Raw genomic sequence first — 24411 nt, 5'->3', positions numbered from 1 at the left:
TAGAAGAAAGGAGAAAGCCCATGTGGGACTGAGCATCTGCTTGGAGAAGTCAGCTTAGAGACAGCTAAGCAGTGTCTTTAAAGCGACTTGCTGGTGCTTGGCGGGCAGGAGGAAGACGAGTGGGGGTGGAGACCAAGGCGATGAGAGAGATTAGGTCACGAACAGCACCCACCCAATGTCTTTAATTTTCCCCAGCGCTCAGACCCAGTGTCTCACCAGCAAGGGGGCATTGTGATGAATGGCAGCAGCCAAGAACATGACACGAAGATAAATTGCCCAGAGCATTGTACAGCTGGTGCCTGGGAACAACGCTCGAGAGACATAAAACCCAAACCCCGTGCCAAGCATAATGCGAGAAGAGACCAGCTTCTTGGGAATAGTCTTATCTCTAAGTCAAATATTTTCAGTACCTTCAAACTACTCTATATGTTACAAAGTGATGACTACTCAGTGCAGAGTTTTTCCATGCAGGGATAACTGACGGCTGGGAGGCAGTCAGAATGACTCACATGCCCTGCTGTGGTCTTGCAAGAGAGAGCGCCGATTACTTGACTATTGTTCCTTAGTACTTACTGCATGCTTTTATTTCTTTGTAGTAATAAAAAGTAATGTTAATTCCCCATACATTCTCACATGTAGGGTTTATGTGCCCCTCCCCTCCAGCTGGACTTGGTTCTTATCCAGGAGTTCCTACGTGCAAGTTATGTATTTATGTAGAACTCTGTGCATTTTTAATATTTACCATTTGCAGTACTTACTGATTCGCACAACTTCTGTTGGATAGAAAAAACAGATGGTGAAGTCTCCGTTGAAAAGTTCAAACACTGAAATAATGAAGTTAGCTTTCTGGATTAAGATTGGTTCCTGGACAAGAGAACTCTAGATCGATCACACCTCTTCTTGCTAGGTGCTTATAAAAGGGTGTGGAGGGTCGAGTTCTGTGGCTTTCTGACCTGGGCCCACTCCTCTCCAGCATCCTAGCCTCAGGGTCTGCCCATGAGCTAGTGGGTCTAATGTGGATCCACAACAGAGCACCAAGCTCAATTGTAGGAGCTACACAGAGACCTCATCAGGTAAGACTCGGTGTGTCCCCAGCTGGATTTATCCTGCTTCTCTCCCAACCCTCTTTGAGTTAGTTTTCTGGGTGAATGTGACCACTAAATCTGTGGTTGTCTAAGCCCTATTTCGGGGCTTCATTTGTTTTTCTCCAGTGTCATCTGGGACTAGGCCACCATTCTTTCTTCAACACAGCTATCTCCATAACTATCTCACTGCCAGCCCTGCACGCCTCAGTCCACTCTCCCCCATCTTATTCAGATCGGGTTGCTGAAATGCTGGCCTGATTAAGACCTCTAGTAGTTTCCCTTGGCATTTAAGACAAAGTCTAAATTTCAGCATGGTTTCCGAGATCCCACAGGATTCAGTGCCTATATAACTTTGCAACTGCTTTTCTCCTCACCGTCTTTCTCGTTTAATGACATTAAGTATTTTCCAGTCTCTACTGTGCATCCAGCTTCCTTTTGCCTTCAGGCCTTCTTCAGGCTGCTTCCTTTTCTCAGAGTCCTGGTGCTGTGAGTCTCAGCCGCGGCATGAGCCCTTCAGGGAAGCCTGCCCTCGGCGCCACTGCCGTCCACTGTCCACTCTGCTCCTCAGTCTGTTTCTCCTGTCATGGCAGGAGCCAAGCGTCACCTTGTCTGGCCTTGTTTCCTCAGAACTGAGCATAGTGGATGGAACTGCTCTGCAAGCAATAACAGATTTGGTGAATGAAGAAGCAAATGTTTCTAGATTTCTACTTTTCACTATAACAATTCCCCAACAATATGACCAGCAATCTCTTGCTGGTTTCGATGTTAATTCCGTTTCTCCTTAGTCTCCTATGTCTACATTACATAAATAGCCCTAAAATTTATTTCTGCCCTTTCATAGAGGTATAGTAAAGTTACTTATAACTTGCTCTCTGTTTTCATTTGATTAAATCTGATGGCTTTCAGGAATTAATTTGACAAAAACCAGTAACAAACATTTATTAATTTCTATATACCAAGCATTATGCTAAGTATTTTGCATGAATTTTTCACTTCCTTAAAATAACACTATGTTTGAGTATTATTATTATACCCATTTTATAGATAAAACCGAGGCCCAGAGACATGAAATTGTTTACCCAGTATCACAGCAAATAAATAAGTGGTAGAATTGAATTTTGATCTCGGTGCAAATCATAAACTGAAGACCACCTGTTCAGTGCATGGAAAACACAGTTATAAGATAAATAAATGCTCAGATGTGGGAGATTCAAAAACCTTGTAAAAAGATTTTGTTTTAATATCTTATCCCCACATATTTTCTGTTTACTATTTTGAGTTTTATAAAGGTGATAGCTCTAAAATTTTCTAGACTGAGCATATGCTTTGAAGCCAGTGTCTAGCTATAGAGCGAGAGAAGTTACAGTTGTTTGTGGTGGGGATTATATGAGATACTATAAAAAATAATACTATATATACTTGTGTATAAGCCGAGTTTTTCAGCACAAAAAACTGGGGTTCGACTTATACACGGGTCATTGGTACCCCAGCGAGGTGTAACATCTTGCGGGTGATTGCCGTTTCTCCGCTGTTCATTCAAAGCCCCACTAATTTTGCAGGGCTTTGAATGTTTGTTTACTCACATCTAACCAATCAGAGCCGTCCCATGATGTGGACGGCTCCAATTCTCAGAAGCACCCGTAGTGGCCAGCAGCTGAACTGGTAAGGGTGTGTCTGTGGCTGCGCTCCGTCTCTCCCCTCTGGTCTCTGTGTTAATTCACATCCTGCATTTCCCACCCTAGGCTTCTACTCGAGTCCATCAGTTTTTCTGGTTTCCCAGGTAATAATTAGGTACCTCGGCTTGTACTCGGGTCGGCTTATATTCGACTCTATACGGTAAGTTGTTTCCACTTTGCAGTTGTTGTAAATAGTGCCGCCATGAGCAGCCTGTTTGCCTCTGCTTTCAGTCTGTTGGATAATGGGCATAGAATGGAATGTTGGGATCATCTGGTAGTTTGGCTTTGAGTTTTTTGAGAGCCAGCACCTTGTTTTCCATAGTGGCCGTACTATTTTGCATCCCCACCATCAGTGGATGTTAGTAGCGTGAGACGCACAGTGACCCTGCCCCTGTGTGAAGCAGAACGAACACCACCTCGTCCTGTACCATCCTCACAGTCATTACCACGTTGAAGTTACTGTGTCAATCCTTCTTGGTGGAGGTGTTCCAATTTTTCACTGACCCTTTGCTGACATCAAGCATGATGTCTTACTCTAGGGACTGGCCCTCCTGAGAACGTGCATAAGTAGGAGAGACAAAGTCTAGTAAGAACCATCTGGCTTCTGAGGATCATTCTGGCTGTATTTCTCCCAAGACAGATTTGTTGATTCTTCTCGCAGTCCAGTGTATGTGGGTAAAGATTGCAGTCCCCTAACATCTTTACCAGCAGTTCTTACTTGACATTTTTTGTATCTTAACCATCCTAGTGTGAGTGAAGGTGTCGCCGTAGTTGTGAGTTGCACCTCTGATGGCTAATGACACTGAGACTCTTTGCATGTGTTTGGTGGCTCTTTGAGTGTTCTGTTTGGGGATGTCTCTTCAGCTCTTGTGCTTATTTAGTAATTGGGTTATTTATATTTTTGTTACGTTGTCATGGTTTTATATGTATTTGATTGATTAGATCCTTATCAGATACATGGTTTTCAAAGATACTCTTCTAGTTGGTAGCGTGTCTTTACTTTCCATTTCATTTGGTAAACTCTTTTGATGAACCAAATTTTAAAATTTTTTATGAGATTTCTTTGTCTTTTGCTGTTTGTGTTCTTGTTATTAATATATTAGATGTTAAAAGTTGGACCTGACATTGTTTCCTCAAAGAATGTTAAGGTTTTAGGTAAGTAGATTTTAAAAATGTGGTACGTACAACGGAATGCACTCAGCCAGTAGAAATGAAGTCATGATACGTGCTGTAATGTGAATGGAGCTTAAAGACATATGCTAACGGATATAAGCCAACCACAAAGAACAAATAGTGAATAATCTCAGTGGATACAAACCAAAGTTTATTAATGGTTACTAGGGGAGGGGGGAAAGAGGAGTTAATGGTGATGGGAAAACTACATTGTCCAGTTGTCATTACTCAGCATTTTGCTCAGAGATGTTCGTATAAGAATCCTGACCCAAATGGGGAAATACAGAGCACATTTTCAAATTCTCTGAAAGCATGGGGGCTGGATGAATTCCTAAAACTCTTGCCCTGAGATAAATATTAAACATTAACTCATAAATATCCCCTGAAGTTTAAAACAATCAGTCGATAGCTTTGCTTAACTAGGAGGGAAAAATCTTCCTTGATCCTTACGCTCATTTAAGAAATATCTACCTGGGCTCAAAGTGGCAGCAGCACCTGAAAAGATTGGATGGGAGCCTGAGGAGTCAGTGAGCTGTGACAGCGAGGCAGGAGCAGCTCGGAACGATAGGTAAGAATGCAGTCAGGGTCACTGAGGCACACATTCCAAAACTTCCATGGATTTTTGTTTTGCTGTACTCAGCAAAGCAAAATTTAGGGGGAAAACAGTACAAAGTCTGGGACTTGTCACTGTAGTCATCTGAGAAATGACAGCCGCTTATCTTGATGTCTTTGTTCTGAGAGGTCTACTAGCATGCCTCATTGAACTTTAGAACATGTATGCAGGAGAACTTAATGAAGAGAAAGTTGGAATTTGTAGGTGGAAATAAATTCTTGGGGGAAATGGACTCTAAGAAAAAAAATGAATTTTTCATTAAGATTTGAACTATATGTGTATTTATGTAAACTTTATTCTCATTCTGCTAATGATTATATTTATTATGTTCCGCCACGCCACGGATCTTTGGTCATGTAAGGGCTTAGGTGACTTGTTAAAAATTTTGACCCACCATAAAGTTACAAAGACTGTTTCATGATGTGTTTATTTTCTCCTGGCTCTAATTATATTACTATTTATTGCTAAATTAAGCAGAGCATTATTATTGCAGAAATGAATTTATCAGATGAGAACTTGAAAATATTATGGCTACAGCAGAGAAATAATTTTTAAAAGATGGGAAAACTTTTGAGACTTTTCTTTTAAAGCTAATTACGGTAGAATACTGTGTTCGTACTCCGCATCTGTTCTGTGCTGGTACAGGTGAGAACTTTGGGTTTTCATGACTCATCCTGTTAAGAGTATATAGCTTATCAAGGGAGAGGTTAATGACTTAGTTTCTGTGAGGAGTGTGTTTGTAGCTTTCAAGTAAAGAGTCACACTGAGAAACTCAGCATGGGCAGTTAGTTGTACCCTGTCCTACAGGGTCACTGGGTCAGCATTGACTTGATGGCAGTGAGTTCATTTTGGGTCATGACGTAGTAAAATTGTAAAGTTTCTCTAGAGCCGCGGTTCCCAACCTGTGGATCGCAACCCCTTTGAGAGTTGAACGACCCTTTCCCAGGGGTCGCATGAGTCATAGCAGAAGCAAAATGACAGTTGTGAAGTAGCAACGAAAATAATTATATGGTTGGAAGGCCACAACATGAGGAACTGTATTAAAGGGTGGTGACATTAGGAAGGTTGGAAACCACTGATGTAGAGGAATAAACATGCAAACAAAAAAAAACATACTTGAGAAAAATAGTGGGATTAGCACTACTCTGTACTGAAAACTAAGACAAATAACTGAAGTTTGAGTCTTGTCCAGAGGTAGAGCGGTGGAAAATAGACTCTATTTAATATAAGCATTTAAAATGTATTGATTCCTTATTTAGCAATTCCTGTGTGCTGTAGGCTCTAGGGCTTCTGGTCTGAGCCTTAAAGTAGGTCCCTCTAATACAGGGGTTCTCAACTTGCTGATATTAATTCAGTTCCTCATATGGTGGTGGCCCCAACCATAACATTGTGTTCGTTGCTACTCCATCACTGAAATTTTGCTACTGTTATGAATTGGGTGATCCCTGTGAAAGGGTCATTGCTCCCCTCCCCCCCCCACCCCCAAAGGGGTCGTGCACAGTTTGAGAACTGCTGCTCTGATAGATAAGCTCTTATCCTAGCATTTTGTATGAGGAAACGAGCTTAGAAAGGAGAGATCACTTACCAATAAGGACAAATTCTTCAAAAATATAAGCTAAAATTATTGGGTAGCAGTTGGGGGGGGATTAGTTTGGATGTTTATTCATATTACATATCCCCAAATAAATCCCAGATGGATTTGAAATTTAAGAAACAAAAATAAATAACAGAGTAAAAGTTTAGAATAACTAGGGAATTGATTTTGAGAATTAAATTTCTAAATTAGATACTTAGCTTAGTCAACAGAATGCCTTTCTTTGCAGTAATCAGAGAAGTCACAAAATGGACTGTAAGTGTGCACGACTACACACTTTCCATCTGTTGGCGACTGTGGCACCATGGTGACGTGCGTGGTGCTGTGACACTGAGAGCTGTGCCACCAGTATTTCAGACACCAGCAGGGTCATGCGTGGCAGACACGCTACCTCGAGGCTTCTAGACTGAGACAGACCTGGTAGTTTACTTTAGAAAATTTGCCAGCGAAAAGCCTGTGAATCCCAATAGGATTCCATCTGGTACAGGGTTGGAATTTGAGCCCGCCAGGCTGAAAGTCACTCAGCAAGCACAGTGGACTTGCCATACCAGCCATCACAGAAATGGTGTGGGGTCCTGGCAACGTGCAGTTCTGTTGTACACGGGGTCGTCATGGCTTGAAGCTAACATGACAGCAACTAACAAAAACAGACATTTAAAAATTTTAAATAACAAAAGTTGAGATAAAGTGGCAAATATAAGAAAATAATAATACCCAGTGCTGGCAAGGAGGGAACACTTACTATGTGATAAACCAGTAAAACCCTTTGTTTTGTATATCAAGAGACATGAAAATGTTTATTTCTCTGTAGTAATTCTGCTTAAGGGAATCTGTTGAGTTCAGTAACCCATGCAATAGAAAACGCTATTTATGAAACTTGTTTTTAAATGATGAATTATTAGGAAAGGAATTTAAATGCTTATTTTAAGAATCAAACCCCAAACCAATTTAACACCAGTGAGTTGATTCTTACTCAGTGATCTATAGAACCAAGTAGAAGACTGTGAATCGTTAAAGAAGCAGAAAGCCTCACCTTTGCCCCTCAGAGGAGCTGGTGGATTTAAATTGCTGACCCTGTGGTTAATAGCCCAGTGCTTAACCCACTGAACCAGTAGGGAGCTTAATGTCAGGATAGTGGTTAAGTATTCTAACCACTAGGCAAAATGTTACATAACCATTATTATCAATGATCATGAAGTCAACCTGTGAAAAAATAAAGGTTTAATCTGCTTTTTCCCATACGTCTGTACTGAGGTTACAGCTGTAGAAAATAAGGTACTTGTACCATAAAATAATCAAAATGTAGTATCATACATGAAAGTATTAACTGATATTTAGAATAGTGGGATTTTGAAGGTTTTCCTTTTCAGAGTTATAGACAATATGATTATTGCATTTATTTTAAATTTTTAAATAAAAATGACATATTTTGACCCATAGGATGGTTTTGAATTCCATGATTCTGTGGAGGTATTCATCCAGCAGGCAAAAGCTAAGGAAGAACTGGCAGCTCTTAGTTCACAGGTAACATGAACCACTGGGTTTTTGTTTCTTTTTTCTCTCGATAGCAGCTGTAGGTTAAAAAAATAAGTGGCTGCTTCAACTAGCTTGAAATTTAAGTATCTGAGGACTGAATTTGTATGTTCTGCTTTATAAAATGTCATCTGACTCACAGCTGTATCAACAAAACAGCAGCAGTAACATCTTGGTGTGATTCGATTTGTGAACGGAACCCCATAGAGTGCTACTTTGTTCTTTGTAGTTTTGTGAGAAGCGAGACATACTCTCGGTGTAAGAAAACTCAAACAATTCTATATACGGAAAACAGTCATTGGCTGGCAGCACTACAATACTAAGATAAAACAGAATAGATTTTCCATCAGTATTAATAGTCAACATTAAAAGATTTGTTATAACAATTCAATTCATATACGAGGGGTACCCCCACAAAAATGGAATTTTTTTCCCTTCCAAAGCTATGTATTTAAAGTTTTTATGAAACACCTTATTGCCTTTAAAGTATTCTCAATTACACTTAATACATTTGTCAAATCAGTGATTCCATTCTTGGAAATATTTTTCAAACTCATCTGTTTGGATGGCTGACAGCACCTCCCTCATTTTTTTCTTTACCTCTTCTGTGTCATTAAATCACTGTCGTTTCATGTCCCTCTGCATTTGTGGAAACAAAAGTCACATGGAGCGAGGTCAGGTGAGTAAGATGCATGAGGCAAGAGAGGCATGCTTTTTTTTTTTGCCAAAAACTGGAACGCTGAAATGGCTGTATGAGCAGGTGCATTGTTATGGTGGCAAAATCAACCCCGTCTGCCACAAATCAGGCCTTTTTTTGGTGGCACACTGTTATGCAATCTTTTCAGAACCTCTAAATAGAAAGCTTGATTCAGTCTGACCTAGTAGAAAGAACTCCAAATGCACTATCTGACTCAAGTAAAAAAAAAAAAATCAATGAGCATCATCTTGATCTTTGATTTCACTTGATGAGCTATTTTGGGGTGACTTGACAATGGTGTCATTCCATTGGCTTGATTGATACTTGGTTTCAGGGTCTTAAGAAGAGCACCGTGTCTCATCATCAGTAATGACCTTGGGGAAAGTCTGGGTCCCTTCAGAGCTGTTCTTTCAGAGCTCAGAGTGTTCTCAGTGGCTGCTCTTTTCCTGGCCAGTCAGAACCCGAGCACACGTTCTACAGTGACCCCTCTTATTCCCAGTCTTCGGGTGAAATTTGCCGAACTGAGCTCCATGGTAGTTCAGATCACCCCCCATCTCTTCAGTGGTCCATTGTCATTGGTCTTTGAGCACATGTGCATGGATTTTGTCAACATTTTCATTCATTTGGGAAGTTGACAGGCATCCAGAACGAGGTTTGTCATCAATGGACATCTCACCTTTTTTGAAACAAGAAAACCACCAGTACACTTGAGTTTCCCATAGTGCTGTCCTTGTAAGCTGTGTTCAACATCACAACGGTTTCTGGGACATTTTTCCTGAGCAAACAAAATTTCACAGCTACACGCTGTTCTCTTAAATCAGCCATCACAAAAAACAAGGTTAAAGCAAAACTGCTTTTCAAAAAACTTCACCGTGAACAGAGAACCTTCCAGGCAACACCACTGGGTGCACGAACTCCCAGTGAGTTGCTAGATGCTCACCTAGTGGGAAACATGTACTATGAAAGCTCTGCCCAGTGGAGCTCCCGGTTTTGTTTTGTTTTTTTTGGGGGGGTACCCCTTCGTCTATTAAGAAATAAATGATGTACTGCTCCAGATTCTTTACCTAAACCAGTATTTACTTTTGTACCCTGAGAACTCTTCTGCAAACCTGACCCTTTAGAAAGCAAGTTAAGTTGATTCTCGTGACTTCCGCAGGGTCAGATTTAACGCTGCCACGGTTTTCTCATGTTAAGATCTTTTCCTCCTTAAGGGATGGTTTGACATTTTAGCAGTGGAATCACTAGTTCAAGTAAATGAAGTTAAGATTGTTCTTTTTTCTGGTTTTGTTATTCAGAAAAGTAGTATAAGCAGTTATCTTACATGATAAATTTATATACTTCACCTCTGGCTTTTATGTTGTATATCGAGGCTTTAGAACTAGATTTGTGTGACAGTGTCTTCACACGAAAGTTTATATTGCATGGTAGTGAGTGACTCATCTTTGTGCATTTTTCTCTGTTACCTTCTTGGCAAAATATCGCAAGTGCACTGCTTTGTAGCCCACAGAAGTATTCTAGAGCAGTACATAGATTAGGGATGTAAAACACACGCAAAGATAAATTTATGTGCCAGCCCACTAACTGTGTGTTTTAAAACATGTCATTGTATGATTGGATGGGAAATGCTGCAGTTCTTTTGTGGTGAAGGTTAAGATCCTATTTGGCACGGGTGTTTTTCTGAATACTTTGCATTGTTTAATTTTAGTGTGTTGCCTTGTTCTTCTAGACAGCCAGCCATTTTACACCTTTTCTCCCCCAAACATACTGCCATCCTATCAGAGCTTCTGGAGTGCCAAATCCTAAAATAAAAATGCCAAGATTTCACCCATGTGTTAGAAGCAGTTTATAGCAGATGTTGCGATTGCTTTTAGGTTTCTTTCTTTTTTTTTAAATAAATATTTCAAAGGTCTCGTCATCTTGGAAAACAAAGATAGGGTTATTTTGCTTTTGAGCTGAAATCAAATCACCTTTATAAGGCTTGAGAAGAAAACTGTTTTTCCATTGGTATAGAATATAGCATTTTAAGTTTAAACATGATACAGACTTATATGTATATTTTTGGAAGGTGTATACCACATGAAGTGTGAATTAATTTTAATGAATACTAAATATATTTGCGGAGTCTGCAATTGGCATCTTTAAACCATTAAAGAACCTAAAATGTTTTAGTTACAGATTTTATTTTTGTTTCACACTCTAGCAGCCTGACAAGGTGACGGCAAGGCAGATGGAGTTCCTCTGCACCCAGGTTGGCTATGAGAGACTGCAGCATGCTGAAAGAAGGCTGTCCGCGGGGCTCTACAGGCAAAGCTCAGAAGAGCACAGCCCTAATGGCTTGACCTCGGATAACTCTGATGGACAAGGTACAGCTCTACAATGGCTGGCCCTGTAGAGGCTGCCGCGCGATGCATTGAACAGAGAAACGACAAAAGCAGCAAGATGGCTAATCCTCAAATCATATTTTGTAAAGATTATATTAGAGATCCTCTATCAAAATCAGTTATTAAATTGCCCCATTATATAAAAAGAGAATTCATCCTTAAGTTTTCCAGTTGTGGATAAATTATCTTATTCCCAATCAGTAGTTAGCAAATGTGTTTAGCATATATGAGAGGGCTTAAAAGTTTTCATGGGAAAATAGAATTAAAAATGAACTGGCGAGTGACATTTGGAGATATAAATACTATAGGGTCATTTCCCCACAAAAAAATGGATTCCACGAGAGAAATTGATTGTTTTAAAAAACACCAAAACTTCATGTTTTGTTTCACTTCCAAAAACAAACTTGTGAAGTTTGCAATATTTGACTTTAAAGACAATAAATACGTCTAACATATTATGGCAGGGGATAGAGATTTGAAGTGACACTGTAAGTATGGAGAAACTCAGAGATTTTGCTGTCTTTTATTCATGATCACATTGACCTGCCATTCCTATAAAAATAGTTTGCGTGGTAGATACTAGAAATTACTCTCTTAAAACTGTTAAGCTTAGAAAACTTATGTGATTCATAGAATGCTGTGTATATCTTTAGCCATTTTAAAATTACTTCATTTTTTCATACCCTCACATGAAGAAAAGTCCAAGTCACTGTCATTTTCTCATCAAGCTGCTAGTGTTCTGGAGTACAGGTAGTTCCTGCATTGCCAATGACCATCTGACTTACGCACCTACTTGCCCTCACTTTGAAGTAGTCGAACCAACCCTCTGCTCACAGCACTTCCTCCTTCACAACCACTTTCATTTGCTGCCCGTGCAGTTTTGAATTCATTGAAAAGGTTCTGAACCTTGTCTTATAAAAAAGGCTGTCTAAATAAGAACTGTATGTATGTGTTCTGACTCACCTACAAATTCCACTTAACACACAAGAGCTGATTTTATTCATAACCTGGAGACTGTGTGTTCTGTGTTGGAGGCACAGTTCTAGGTACTGAAGATACAGCTGTGGGCAACTCAGATTCCTTGTTCTCTGGATGCTTATTGGAGCTTATACAGAAAGATATAAAAGGGCTTCAGAAAAATTGATAAAAACATTCCATTATCTTTTAATTTGATTCTTCAGTGAACTATTTGAGACCCCCTCCCTTGTATGAAGGTTAGTTAAAAAGTAGTGCTACCATGTTATAGAAACCTGATTAAATAAAAATACCTCCAGGTGAAGCTTTTTCTCAGCATGTCCTTCACTGCATATACTCATGTATAAGCCGAGTTCTTTCCGCACATTTTTCATGCAGCTTTTGTGGTAAAATTAAGTGCCTTGGCTGATATTCGGGTCGGTTTATACTCGAGTATATGTGGTATACTTCTGAAGGTGTTTCCATCTTTCTGTCCCTTCCCCAAATAAGTCTTTGCCCCTTGATTTTTAGCACATTTAAATGGTAGCCTCGTGGGATTCAAATTGTTGTTTTAAATATTATTTTTAAGTTTTGGGAATATAAACTGAAAGGACCAAAATACAGGCTATAAAGTGGCATACAGCTTCCCAACAAAACAGCAGGATAGCTAGCCCTTGTTAGCCTTGATGGATGACCTAGTGCCCTGTTGTGATGGAAAGAAGTAGTAGGAGGAACTTCCCTGGCAGCTTGCTCATCAGTGCAGTTTTTGCCTTTCTTAAATGTTCATCATAAGCTCCTGTGATTGTCCTGGGTCTTTGAGAAACTCATCAAGATTGAATTTTTCGGTGCCAGTGAGTCGGTTCCGACCCATCATGACCTGTGTGCAGCAGGTGGAACACTGCCCGTCCTGTGCCATCCTCACAGTTCCCGTGCTTGAGCTGAGCCCATTGCTGCAGCCAGTGTGTCCTTCCATCTCATTGAGGGCCTGCCTCTCTTTCGGTGCCCTTCCACTTTGCCAAGCATGATGTCCTTCTGGAGGGCATTCAAGATGACCCCTTGGGAATCCCAAAACCAGATGCCATAGATTTCTGAGGTGATCTCTCTGCCTTGAACTGAACTGTCCTAGCAGAGCCTCTGGGAAGCCCCTCTTTGGATTGGAACTTGCTCTGTGGATTGTAGTGGTAAATCCAGGACTTGTCCCAGTTAACGATTCATGTCATAAAACCACCTTAGCTTCCATCCTGATTAAAAAAAGGGGAAGGTGGGAAGAAATCGTGGGGGAAGGGAGACAGCGGTCAGTATAAGAGAGGAAAATAATAATTTATCAACGGGTGAGGAGGGGGAGAGGGAGGGTAAAAAGAACTGATACCAAGGGCTTAAATAGAAAATAAGTGTGTAGAAAATGATGGCATCGTATGTACAAATATGCTTAATACAATTGATATATGGAATGTTATAAGAGCCCCTGATAAAATGATCTTTTAAAAAAAAGTGGACAGATCAACTCTGAGCTAACCAGTTTTTGTGCATTCGTTTTGCCACCGACACAGCCAACTGCTTGCTGTGGCCGAGACAGTTCGGTAAAACTGGAAACGCCTAACTGTGTGGTCCCAGCTTTAGAAGCTGTCACGTCAGTGGTGGTCGTGAAGTCTTCTTCCACCGCTTTCTAGACTTCAGCCAGTTTGACGGTCTTCCCTCCCTAAGCTCATCTTTGACGTCTTCCCAGTCTTCCTATGCTTGTTCCCGCCAAAGACTGTTCTTTCCCGTGGGGCAGCTTTCCCATAGACTTGTGGTGAAACTTAGTGATTTGGAAAGATGTCCACTTGAGTTTTGTTAAAAATTTTATTTCATCTGTGACTTCAAAATCCTTTTTCGCCTGGGATACAAGTGTCCCCCCTTTTTTTTGTAAAGACACCTTAACAAAACTATGACAGGTGTATTACTGAGAGAGCTTGTCTGCAGACACCACCGATGAAGGGGACCCGATTAAAGATGGTTTCTGTGGAAGAAATCTGTGTGTAGCCACTGGAACCCCAGTTATAGATAAAAGTGAAAGCCACTGCCATCGAGTTACTTCTGATCCATAGCGACCCCATGGCATAGAGTAGAAAAACTGCCGCTGCGGGTTTCTGAGACTAACCGTTAGGGGAGTAGAAAGCCTCATCTTTCGCCCACGGAGCAGTTGGCGAGTTTGAACTGCTGACCTTGTGGCTAGCAGCCCAATGCATAACCACTATGCCAACAGTGCTCCTTAGCTAAATATAATATATACTAAGTACCATATATACTCGAGTCCAAGCCGAGTTTCTCAGCACATTTTTAATGCAGTTTTTATGGTAAAATTAGGTGCCTTGGCAGATATTCGGGTTGGCTTATACTCAAGTATATATGGTATGTAAAATAATGCTAATTGTAGTATGTACTTTACATAGCAACAGATCAGACTACTGGAGAAGACATTTTTTCTGTTTTTAAATATTACAGAAACTTCTCCAGGCAGCCTTAGACTTAGAGTTAATGAGCAGTGGTGTTTATGGAAGAGTTTGTGTGTCATCTGTGAGTCCGGGATAATCGGGGCAACAGTTTTGTTAGCCGTGGTAGATGGCAGAGAGTAGGTATTGGTATATAAAACATTTTTAAACATCTTTACTAATTTTCACAGATTTGCTATGATTTATTGTTTTTAAATCTTCGTTTGGCATGACGCCGTCTCAGTTTAAGATTTGTATTATGACATACCTTGCTATCACGGCTGAGCCAGTAAGAAAATGCCTTCCAAAGGAGATACAGCCTGTGCCAAAGTTGGGAAGCTCACTAGACATCTGTGCTTTGTTCAGGCTGTGTGTGGCTTGGCAGAGTTAAAAACAGGAGTAGTATAACTTGCCATCTTCCTCCTAAATTATTACCTATCTTTCTTAAAATTCTCCATGCCATCCTCCCTTAAGTTTGCTTTGTGGAAGCTTGACCTGTTTGTTTTGGGGTTTGGTGTTTTTTTTTAATTAAAAGTGTGTCTTAAATGTTATTCCTATTTTTTTGTTTTCTTTAGGAGAAAGACCCTTGAATCTCCGAATGCCTGCTGCACAGAACAGACCACCCCACCATTTTGTGATGGATGGGGAGCTTACAAGGCTTTACTCCAGTGAGGCAACGTCCCACTCCTCAGGTGAGCTTGTGCTATAAACACCTGAATAAAGTACCTGTAAGAAAAGATCATTAGGAGCAATGCTACTTGTCCAGTTTTTCTCCCTGGAAATGGTGGCTTTGTATAACAAGTATTCTTTTTAAGAGAATCTGAATGGGCAGTCCTTGGTTACAAACACCTGCCTTACTTGGCCTTTAACGTTGTGTAAAGTTGCCCTCACTTTGAAATGATTGCACCAATACCTATTCAAAACAAATTCTTCATCATAATCACCGTCACTCGCACATGCAGCTTTCAAATCATTGAAAAGCCTCCCAGCCATTTTTTGCTCTAAGCTCAGGCTAATTAAGAGCCTTATGCACCTGCTTCAACTTCCTACAAATTCTTAAAGACAAGGGAACAGACATCTCATTGGTACCCTGAGAACTACCTGTATTTCAAAGAATGACAGAAGAAACACTCGTGAGTTTTTTTGATTAGCTATGATATTTATGGTGATTTTAATAGAGAATTTACGAGTAGATAAGGAACCTGATTATTTGAGTCACGTTGTGGATCTTTCTGGCCATTCAACATGCTTGCTCTCGTGCTGAGTACCCCGTACTCTAAGGTCTAAACTTGCAGTGTCGGTGCATTTAGGGTGGGGCTCATTCTTCAGAAGGACATTGAACTGCAGAGAGAGAGAGAGAGATTTCTTATGGTTGCATTTTTACCAAGTGAAGTGGGTTTTACAAAATTAAAGTATTATAAATCAGAGCCATTTGAAAGAATTCGATCTCTGGGTATTGAGTTAACATTAGGAACTTTATTAAAGTAATTTTGTAGATGAGGAAACTTATGCTACATGATAGAAATGACTCGATTTGCTAGGTCAATGGGGTAAAGAACCTTTACAAGCATTACATTTAAACTTTTTGTATCTGGACAGAGTGAAATAAGTGTTTATTTAAAATGTTATCGAGAGGTTATGAGTCTCAGCTCATACTCCTAGCAGCAGATGCTGAAAAGCCCACAGTCCTAAATAATGTATGTGCTTGGGCAACATGTGACAGCACATACATCTGTGGTCCCGTAAAGTATTGTCATTTTTTCTGTTTGGGGTTGGTTTTTTTTGTTTGTTTTGTAAGGGAAACGTCTTTCGTTATTTCCCCTGATGGTTTGAAAGTCCCCACCTCCCTAGAGGGAAGCAGCAGCAGGACTCCAGGGCACACCTCAGTCCCACAGCACTGCCTCCTGGCTTTATTTTCCACCAACAGCCCTGCAAACTTTCAGTCCATGAGTGTTCCTGGTTGGGCCTCAGTCCTCACAAGCTCACAGGCTGGATGGCAGGTGCATGTGATCAGAAATCAATGGCACCAATGGGGTGGCAGCTCCCAGAGCCAACACTGCCAGTCTTGCTCCCAGTACCACCCACTGGTCCCCAGAGCATCCTTTCTGCCCCTCCCCCACCTGGTACATAAACCTTGGGCCTGACTGCTCTGCCCATTGAGCCTCTACCGGGCACCTAGTCACCTGTATCCAGGTGACTACTGTATGCCATATGGCGTTGTGCAACACCCAAATCACATAGCATCCGACTCCTAGAGTACACTGGAAGTTAGGTGATGCGTACATATTGATGCTGTGGCTTTCAGTGTGTTACTCGCCTTGATTTTTAGGCCCTCTAAGAATGTTAGATGTTGAGAAATTAAAATTGTCTAAGGATTACATCCTAAGTGCTTTAAACAAGCAAACATATATGTGGTCCATACCGTCCCTCCTCCCCCCCGCCACACACACACAATTTATATCCTTTTGGAGATTTTGTCTATAAAACAAATGACACTGTTATATTGACTTTCTGTGTTCCACCACAGGGACACGCTTCATATCCCTGCTACCTAGGACTGGTTGAACTAGGATTTATGTAAAACAGAGTGAAAGAATTCCTGAGAAGGTTGTTTTTTTTTTAATTCAGTAGAAGTTCATACAAGTTGTCTATGATACAAAGGAGCCCTGGTGACACAGTGGTTTACATGTTGTGTTCCTAACCACAAGGTCAGTGGTTCAAACCTGCCAGCTGTTATATAGGCGAAAGATGAGACTTTCTACTGTCAAGATTTTCTGTCTTGGAAGCCCAAGGAGCAATTCTGCCCTGCCCTAGAGAGTCAGGCTGAGTCAGAATCAATGTTGTGGCAGTGAGGGTGTTGTAGGTTTTGGAATAGAGCACAAACTTGTGTCTACAACTGAACAATAATACTTGATCAAGAGACCCTCCCCTTACCCTCGTTTGCTTCCTTCCTAAAGTATAAATTATAATACCTAATCTTACAGGGCAGGAGTGATGAGGACTATATAAGGTTGTCTATATGTGATACCTGCCTTGTAGGGATTTAATAAGTGTTAGCTGGTATTTTTATTGCTCTTTTTTATGTGGAATCTAAAATCCCCTTCTGTTATCAGAAGGCTGGTCCATAAATTGAGCTGCATAATTTAAATAAGGAGCCCTGGTGGTGCAGTGTATGTGTTCCACTGCTAACAGAAGGTTGGCAGTTCAAACCTAGCAGCTGCTTTGGGGGAACTCTGTGGCCGTCTGCTTCTGTAGAGAGTTCTGCTGTCCTACAGTTTAGGGCCACTGTGAGTAGGACTCTGCTCATCAACAGTGGGTTTGGGCTTTTTTCGCTTTTACTTTTAAATAAGCTACTGCTTTACTTTCTAGAATCTTTTCAAGGTGTGTGTGGGGGCGGGGGCGGTTGTTTTTCAGATGCGCTATTTCTCACACGTTAATATTTATGCCTTCAAAAATAGTTCCATATTTGGAGACAAAGCGGTTTCACTGTCTTGTTTAATCGTTGGCAGTCATGCTTTAACCAACTGCTCTTAGGTATTTTATGTATTTTATTTATGGTACTAGACCAGGCATTGGATAAAAACTGCTGTATTGTCATAATTTCACTTGCCTCTCCTGTCACCCTATGTAGATAACTATATTCCTATCTTATAATTGAAGCCACTGAGTCTTACGGAAGCATGGAACTTGCCAGAGAGGTGTATGAGGGAGCTTCAAAATGTTCATGGAAAATTCCAAGAACTCTTTGAAACCCTTATTATACCTATTAATTTGGCATACCCTGAAACTTAGCTCAGATTCCAAGTTTTTAAACACAACTCTATGAAAAGCATTTAGCATACTATTACAGAATCGTGGAAATGTGATATTATTTGCTTTGGAGTTTGATTTTTTTTTGTTTTGTTTTATGGATGCCTTTGTTTTCTGTGGTCCATTGATTTAAAATATCAACCATCTTTGTGTTTCCATTTTTTTCAGAGAGCCTTGGGATTTTGAAAGACTACCCTCACTCAGCTTTTACCGTCGAGAAGAAAGTCATCAAAGCAGAGCCTGAAGATTCAAGATAGCTGTGGGGATGGCATCGCGTTGAAGGATAATGTTCCATCACAGAAACAAGCCTTAACAACCAATGTTGCCTCATTCAGCTCAGACAGATCTCATAGCCAAAGCATAAGGACTGGTCCAGTAGTCTGTGGGAGCCAGGAAGACGAAACAGCAGCCACAAAAGAGAAAACCGAGAGTCTTGCAGTCTATAACAGAAGTATGGATCCATTCACATTCCCTGTCTTCAGTCGTCCTGTGTAAGGCTTACAAGTTAATATTGTAAGCACTTATTATTTAAGAATGTACAATGTATCTGTGTAATTTATAAAAGTGAAATCTCGATGTTGAGACCTGTTTGGTCCAATATATGTGGATGCAGTTTATTTTACTTGAACTTATGTCGTCTGTTTTAAGTGTATTTAGCGTAAATACTATTATTATAAGTCACAGTGTAGAATCTTTGCAATTAAAAGAACAGAAAGCTTAAGTGATGTGGTTATTGGCGAGTTTGCAATAGCTCTGGAAAACTCGAAGGCAAATACTCAGTTTAACCAAGGGAAAATCTTAGGGATTTAATATTTGATAAAACCAATTATGTTAACAGAAACTTGTGTCACCTTTATTCCTGTATGGTCATTTTTTTATTGGTTTAGTCGATACATACTAACTTACACAGTAAAGGAAAGAGCTAAAAAGATGAGCCGTAGAGTGGAGAGGACTGCCTGCTTGGTTGGCCCAGATTGCATGCTACAGTAGCCACTTACGACATAGCAAGAACAAAAACTGTTAAGTGAACAGAGAAAGTGAAACGGGTAGACTGAAGTGTAAAAGACCGTTGCTCAAGTACTGAATTTCAGCATGTGTTAAGTAGACAGACTTACGTAGGTTAGCCCTAAGGGTGCTAAGGGTGGTGACTGTAAACAGAAGCTGTCCTGGAGTGAAGGATCGTTCTGTGTGGCATTCTCCCCTTCCAGGAGGCAGAGACGCCCCCACTGACCCTCACTGGGAAATGTCTTCCCACCCAAACCGTTGCGAGTGTGACCAATCACTGCATCCACATCGGCCGGCATGTTTGACGATGTTTCATTGACATCTATAGTCATTATTTATTTTGCCACTCACTTTTGTCACTTTTTAGATTTGTGAATGCAGTTTTTTCTTAAAAGTTCATTTTAAGCTGAAAGGACTTGTTTTTAATTCCCACTGTGTTAATGATCTACTTGCTTACATATAAATGAGCGTATCACCTTGAGATCCATAATAGCAACATTTAAACAGGACTTCTGTCAATGGGCATTTTCTTGGTTGGTGTGAGAAGAGATTTGGCAGCACTACCTACTTGGCTACAGAGGCTTCTCATCCTGGGTGTTGCTGATTGGAGCGTGTTGATTTGAAAACGTGTCTTGTTGCCTTTCTCTTCAGTTCAGCTCTAGAGCAGAGCGATGTAGCATATACGAAGTCATAATGTTCCTTGCAATTGTCAGCTGAATGTTAGATGATATGTCTGCACTGTAGTCTCTGATCACTGTCATGTAATTGCTTTTTCATTTTGATTTTTAGAATAGCTTTACAATGGAAACACCAGTAGACAACTTTGATACTGTTTAAAGGCTTTTTTCCCTTCCTAAATGTTTTAATTGTACCATAGTGTTTGCCCACTCAAGAAACTTTTTATAGACCTTGCAACTTTGTTGCTAGCTTGAGGTTGATTATTGTGGTTGTATAGTTCACTGTGTGTAGAAATAGTATGAGTACGATTTAAATAGAATGTTCAGTTTTTTTAATATTAGCCATAGCACTGGTTAGTATCTCAGTAGTTTCATGAAACGTTTCCTGTATTCTAATCTATTTTGAGAAATTTTGTGGGTTTTTTTAATGTGTCATAAAGTTCAAGTTTGTAGATTTATTAAGCAACAATGTTTAAAGATGCAGTCATCCTCCAGCTTTTTGTTTATCTGTCTTTTGTGGCCCCACTGACTGCATCAGTAAGTCCTTAAATAAGTTTCCTTAAGTATCCTTTTTTTCTGGTCGTTCAAAGTCAGTGAGTGATAAGGGGGAAGCACAAGAATAATTTCAGTAGAATACAGTTTTTATTTTGTAAACACTAATGTATTAAACTTGCTATACATTAAAGCAAATAATATATATTTTTATTTGAATTGTATATATGAATTGGATGTTATAACTAGTTGGTTTTCCATTGTGTTAAGAGATGTTTTCACTGAACAAGGTCAATTGGTTACCTCAGTATTACAGCCAATATAATCCAAGGGACCATTTCTCCCCCGTCTGTGTTACATAGTTTATTATGTGAAGTCCGCGTTTCCGTGACAATTAAAGCTGTTGGTGAGGTGGGAATGAGCGCACTTGCTTCCTGTGGCAATAAAGATTCTCTGTGCCTCACACACTTAACGTTCATCGCACTTTCTGCCTAGCACTTCCCACTGTTGGAATATGAGCCTCCTCTGCCTGACCTCGCTGGCTGTTCAAGTGGGATGTGGGTGTTCAGAGCTCAGGAGTGTATGTCTTAAATTGTGACTAGGTATTATTGCCAGTTACCTTCATTTCTAAAAAGCCATATGGCAAATAGGTACTCGGCTGACCTAGTTTGGGGTGTTAGAGAAAGATGGTTTTCTATTGTGAAAGAGTCCTTACTTAGAGAAGTTTGTAAGGATGCATTTTTACATCTCCCACCATGTTTAGCCCTGATGGGTTATGCATTGGATTGCTAGCTGTTGCAAGATCAGCGGTTCAAACCCGCCAGCTGCTCTGAAACGAAGACGAGGCTTTGCTCTTGTGAAGAGTGTAGCATCAAAAACCACTAGGTGGGAATCAGTAGCAGTGAATTCGGTTCCCCTCATGGCCAGACAGTAATGAATAAAAGCAGGAACCTTAGGATTTAACATTTACAATACAGAAATGCTTGTGAAGTGCTAACATGATTTGGACTCCGTATTACAGGTTAATTATTACGCTAGCCTGTGGTAAAGAACAGTCCTGATGGCGTAATGGTTACACTTTGAGCAGCTAAACACAAGGTCAGCTGTTCAAAACCAGCAGCTCTTTGGGAGAAAGGAGGCTTTCAACACCTGTCAAGAGTTACGGTCTCTGAAAGCCACAGAAGGTTCTAACCTGCCCTGCAGGGTCTGAGTCAGAATCGACTGTATGGCACTGAGAGAGAGGTAAAGAACTGGCATACCTTCACAACATGATCGCTTGGTAGATTGATATTTAACGAGCTCCTTTGTATCCAGGTGGATTTGAAGGTCCACAGAAAAATAATGTGATTTGCCCCCTTCCCCTCCCCCGCTTTGGATGCCCAGAGCCCTAGTGGGAGAGAACACGAACCACACTTAGAGTTTAGTGTGTGACAGACCAGAGGTGATGAAGGAGCTAGCATTTGACGTCATTCTGTGAGATTTGATAGAATGCTATCAAATATAGGTGCATTTCACTGAGACATTTAAACGCAGTTTCATTTTGAAGCTGAATGCCTGATACAGATCTGTTTATTGGGATAATCTTTAGACATCCGCATCGAATCTGTCAAAGGTAGCAGGGTTGTGGGGTTAAGGGGGGAGGGGTGGACATTTTCCTTTTTGATAATACACTCCGTAAAAAGTTTGTAGATTTAGTGATTATAAGGATATTAGCCCCTGTGTACCTTTACAATTTGAGTTGACGAAGGGTTTAAATCTAAACCAGAGTGCAGGGGATTAACTGCTCACTCCACCCATCACACGCGGTCTGGTAGCTTGGCTGCTCAGACTCAGGAATGAATGACAGGGGCACCCAGCACCACCTCCAGTTTTGCTTGTGAATTCATGTCTGCATGTAATGTAGAGCAAAAGCCACTAGAGGATCAGCCCAGGGAACCCAAGAGTTCTGTTTCTTCTGGGAAATGAATTTAGGAATAGCTGATGCTAGACATTGGATGCTTGTAAGAGCTAACGCACACAGCCGAATATGGTAGCCGTGGTTTTAACAACTCGCCGCCACCACCTATTGTCCCGCCGAGTTTGGGTGGTGCGTCAGGGAATCCACGCTTGTTTATTTGTTATCTGTGGGTGTCCTCAGAGCTCAGATTCTCAAGTGAGTCTCCAAAGTTAGCAGAGGAACAATCCAGTGTCTGCCCATTTACTTTTATTATAAAGATGTTTAATTTCAAAAGCTTTCAGTTGACCACGTGGTGCCCTGTAAGATGATTTTCAGTTCACATAGAAATGATCAAAGACTAAATATACAGAAGAGATTATTTCTTACTTTCTGAGGATACAGTGCTTGAAGTTTAAATACTTCTTTGCCTTCTTTTGACCTATAAGAATTTAAAATTCAAAAAAAACAAACTTCACTTTGCTGCTGTTTTCATCTTTGTGTGCCTCCCCAAACAAAAGACTGATCAGAATTTTTTTTAATTCATCATCAATTAAAGTTGTAATTCCAATTTCTAGCTGTTTTTAATGTTTAAGGAAGCATGGTAGTACAGAGGGTTACAGGTAGGGCTGCTAACTACAAAGGTCAGCATTTTGAAACTACCAGCTGATCCTCAGGAGAAAAGTGAGGCTTTCGACTTCCCTAAGAATTTCGTCTCAGAAACCCACAGGGGCAGTTCTACTCCAGGTCACTACACATTGTAATTGACTTGATGCCATTTAAGGGTTTTTTTTAAGCTTACAAATTAAAAAAAAAAGTTTACTAATCTCTTTCATGCAATCACTTAGGGGGTTACTTGGTCCTTTCAAGTAAACTGACAATTCCAATCCACCAGCCACGGTCACCACAGGCTCACTGTGAGTTGGAATTGACTCCATGGCAGTGGGCTTCTGGAGTCATGGATAATTATTGGTTCCATTTACAAAGTTGGTTAATTATGCTCCTTTCCTAGTTTTCCTGTCTCCTGGGCCACACAACCCTTAAATATTAGAACAACATCCTATTGAACCTTCTGATACTGTCTCACTTCTCGGTCATAACTTCTAAAGATACTGTCCTGATAACTGAGGGACTTGCTTTCCAAGTGCCATTCTAGTCATGTTAAAGGGCCACTCAAAATCAGATTATCTTCATGCAGATTGTTATGTTTTTGAAGCAGTTGGCTGATACCCTCAGCAGGAAAGATTGCAAATTAATTACATAAGATACTAATCTTATTTTTCCTTTATTTCAGCATCCATAAGGTTTACCTATGGCTCCATGTAGTCTTAATTATCTGGTTTTAGTTAATTCATTGAGAGCCATCTCCCCTAGTTTCTGTTGGCTTTACATTCAATGCACTTGATCAACTAGTTAACATATCTGGCTGCTAACCAGGAGGTTAGAGGTTTGAGGCCCCCCCCAGAGATGCTCCAGAAGAAAGACCTGAGAAATCTAGTTAAAAAACTCAACCAATGGAAGCTGCTGGACAGTTCTCTGACACAGGCTTTCCAGGGGTTAGAGCAGACTTGATGGAAACTGGTTAGAAGATATCTTAAAACAGTTCTTCCATGCCAGCTACTTATTTCAGATTGATGGTAGTTTGCCTCAGTAAAAGTCTTCTGTAGTTATAAGTTATGAACTTCACTGTTTTTTTTATAGCTTTCTGTCAACATTTTCCATTGTAGTCTCAGGAGAACCAACTTCTTCATAATCTCAGAAATATCACAGCTGAATGCTGCTCCCCAAAACGTGTGCAAAAATGCAAATGCAGGCATGGCACTGTTCCAGACAATAGTGGCATACGTTGTCAAAATCATGAACCCAAGGAAGTTTCTCACCGCCTCAGAATGGTGAGCTTTGTGAATTCCCTGGTCAAACAATTTGGTTATCAACCCAGACTCCCTTTGCTGTGCGTGAGCCCCAGTGACGGAGTATGCTCGATTGTGCTTCCTTATTTACACATTCTGAAACCTTATGAGTCATTCTTGCATTAAAAGTTTATAACTCGTAAATTTATGTTTAAAGTGCCATGTTTAACACCCACACAGAATCCTAAGCAAGCAGGACCATTCTCTTATAACTGTCACAAACATCCTGTGCTGACAGGTCACTTGGGCTCCGGTTTGTAGGCAGATCTTTAGTGCATACGTAGGTGGAATCTTACCAGTAACTGACGGCGGAGGCATCTTCTCGTTTACGGAGAGTAGCTACCATCGACCATGAACAGTTAAACCAAACCTCCGTGGTCTCACACCATCACCCGGGTGTGTATTCT

The 24411-nt window shown here is 40.5% G+C and overlaps 1 protein-coding gene across 1 annotated transcript in view; it reads left to right on the top strand.

Moving 5' to 3' along the window:
• NAB1 (NGFI-A binding protein 1) overlaps positions 1–20579 on the top strand; it is a 54282-nt gene extending 33703 nt beyond the window's left edge. The window contains exons 5-8 of the mRNA XM_075530277.1: positions 7582–7665; positions 10572–10734; positions 14753–14869; positions 18156–20579. Coding sequence (XP_075386392.1) covers positions 7582–7665; positions 10572–10734; positions 14753–14869; positions 18156–18244 — 453 coding nt within the window. The 3' untranslated portion in view covers positions 18245–20579. The remainder of the gene's footprint in view (positions 1–7581; positions 7666–10571; positions 10735–14752; positions 14870–18155) is intronic.
• The last annotated feature ends 3832 nt before the right edge of the window (positions 20580–24411 follow it).

Source organism: Tenrec ecaudatus, chromosome 13, assembly GCF_050624435.1.
Source record: "Tenrec ecaudatus isolate mTenEca1 chromosome 13, mTenEca1.hap1, whole genome shotgun sequence".
Taxonomy (NCBI): Eukaryota; Metazoa; Chordata; class Mammalia; order Afrosoricida; family Tenrecidae; genus Tenrec; species Tenrec ecaudatus.
This window is presented reverse-complemented; position numbering and strand designations above follow the sequence as displayed.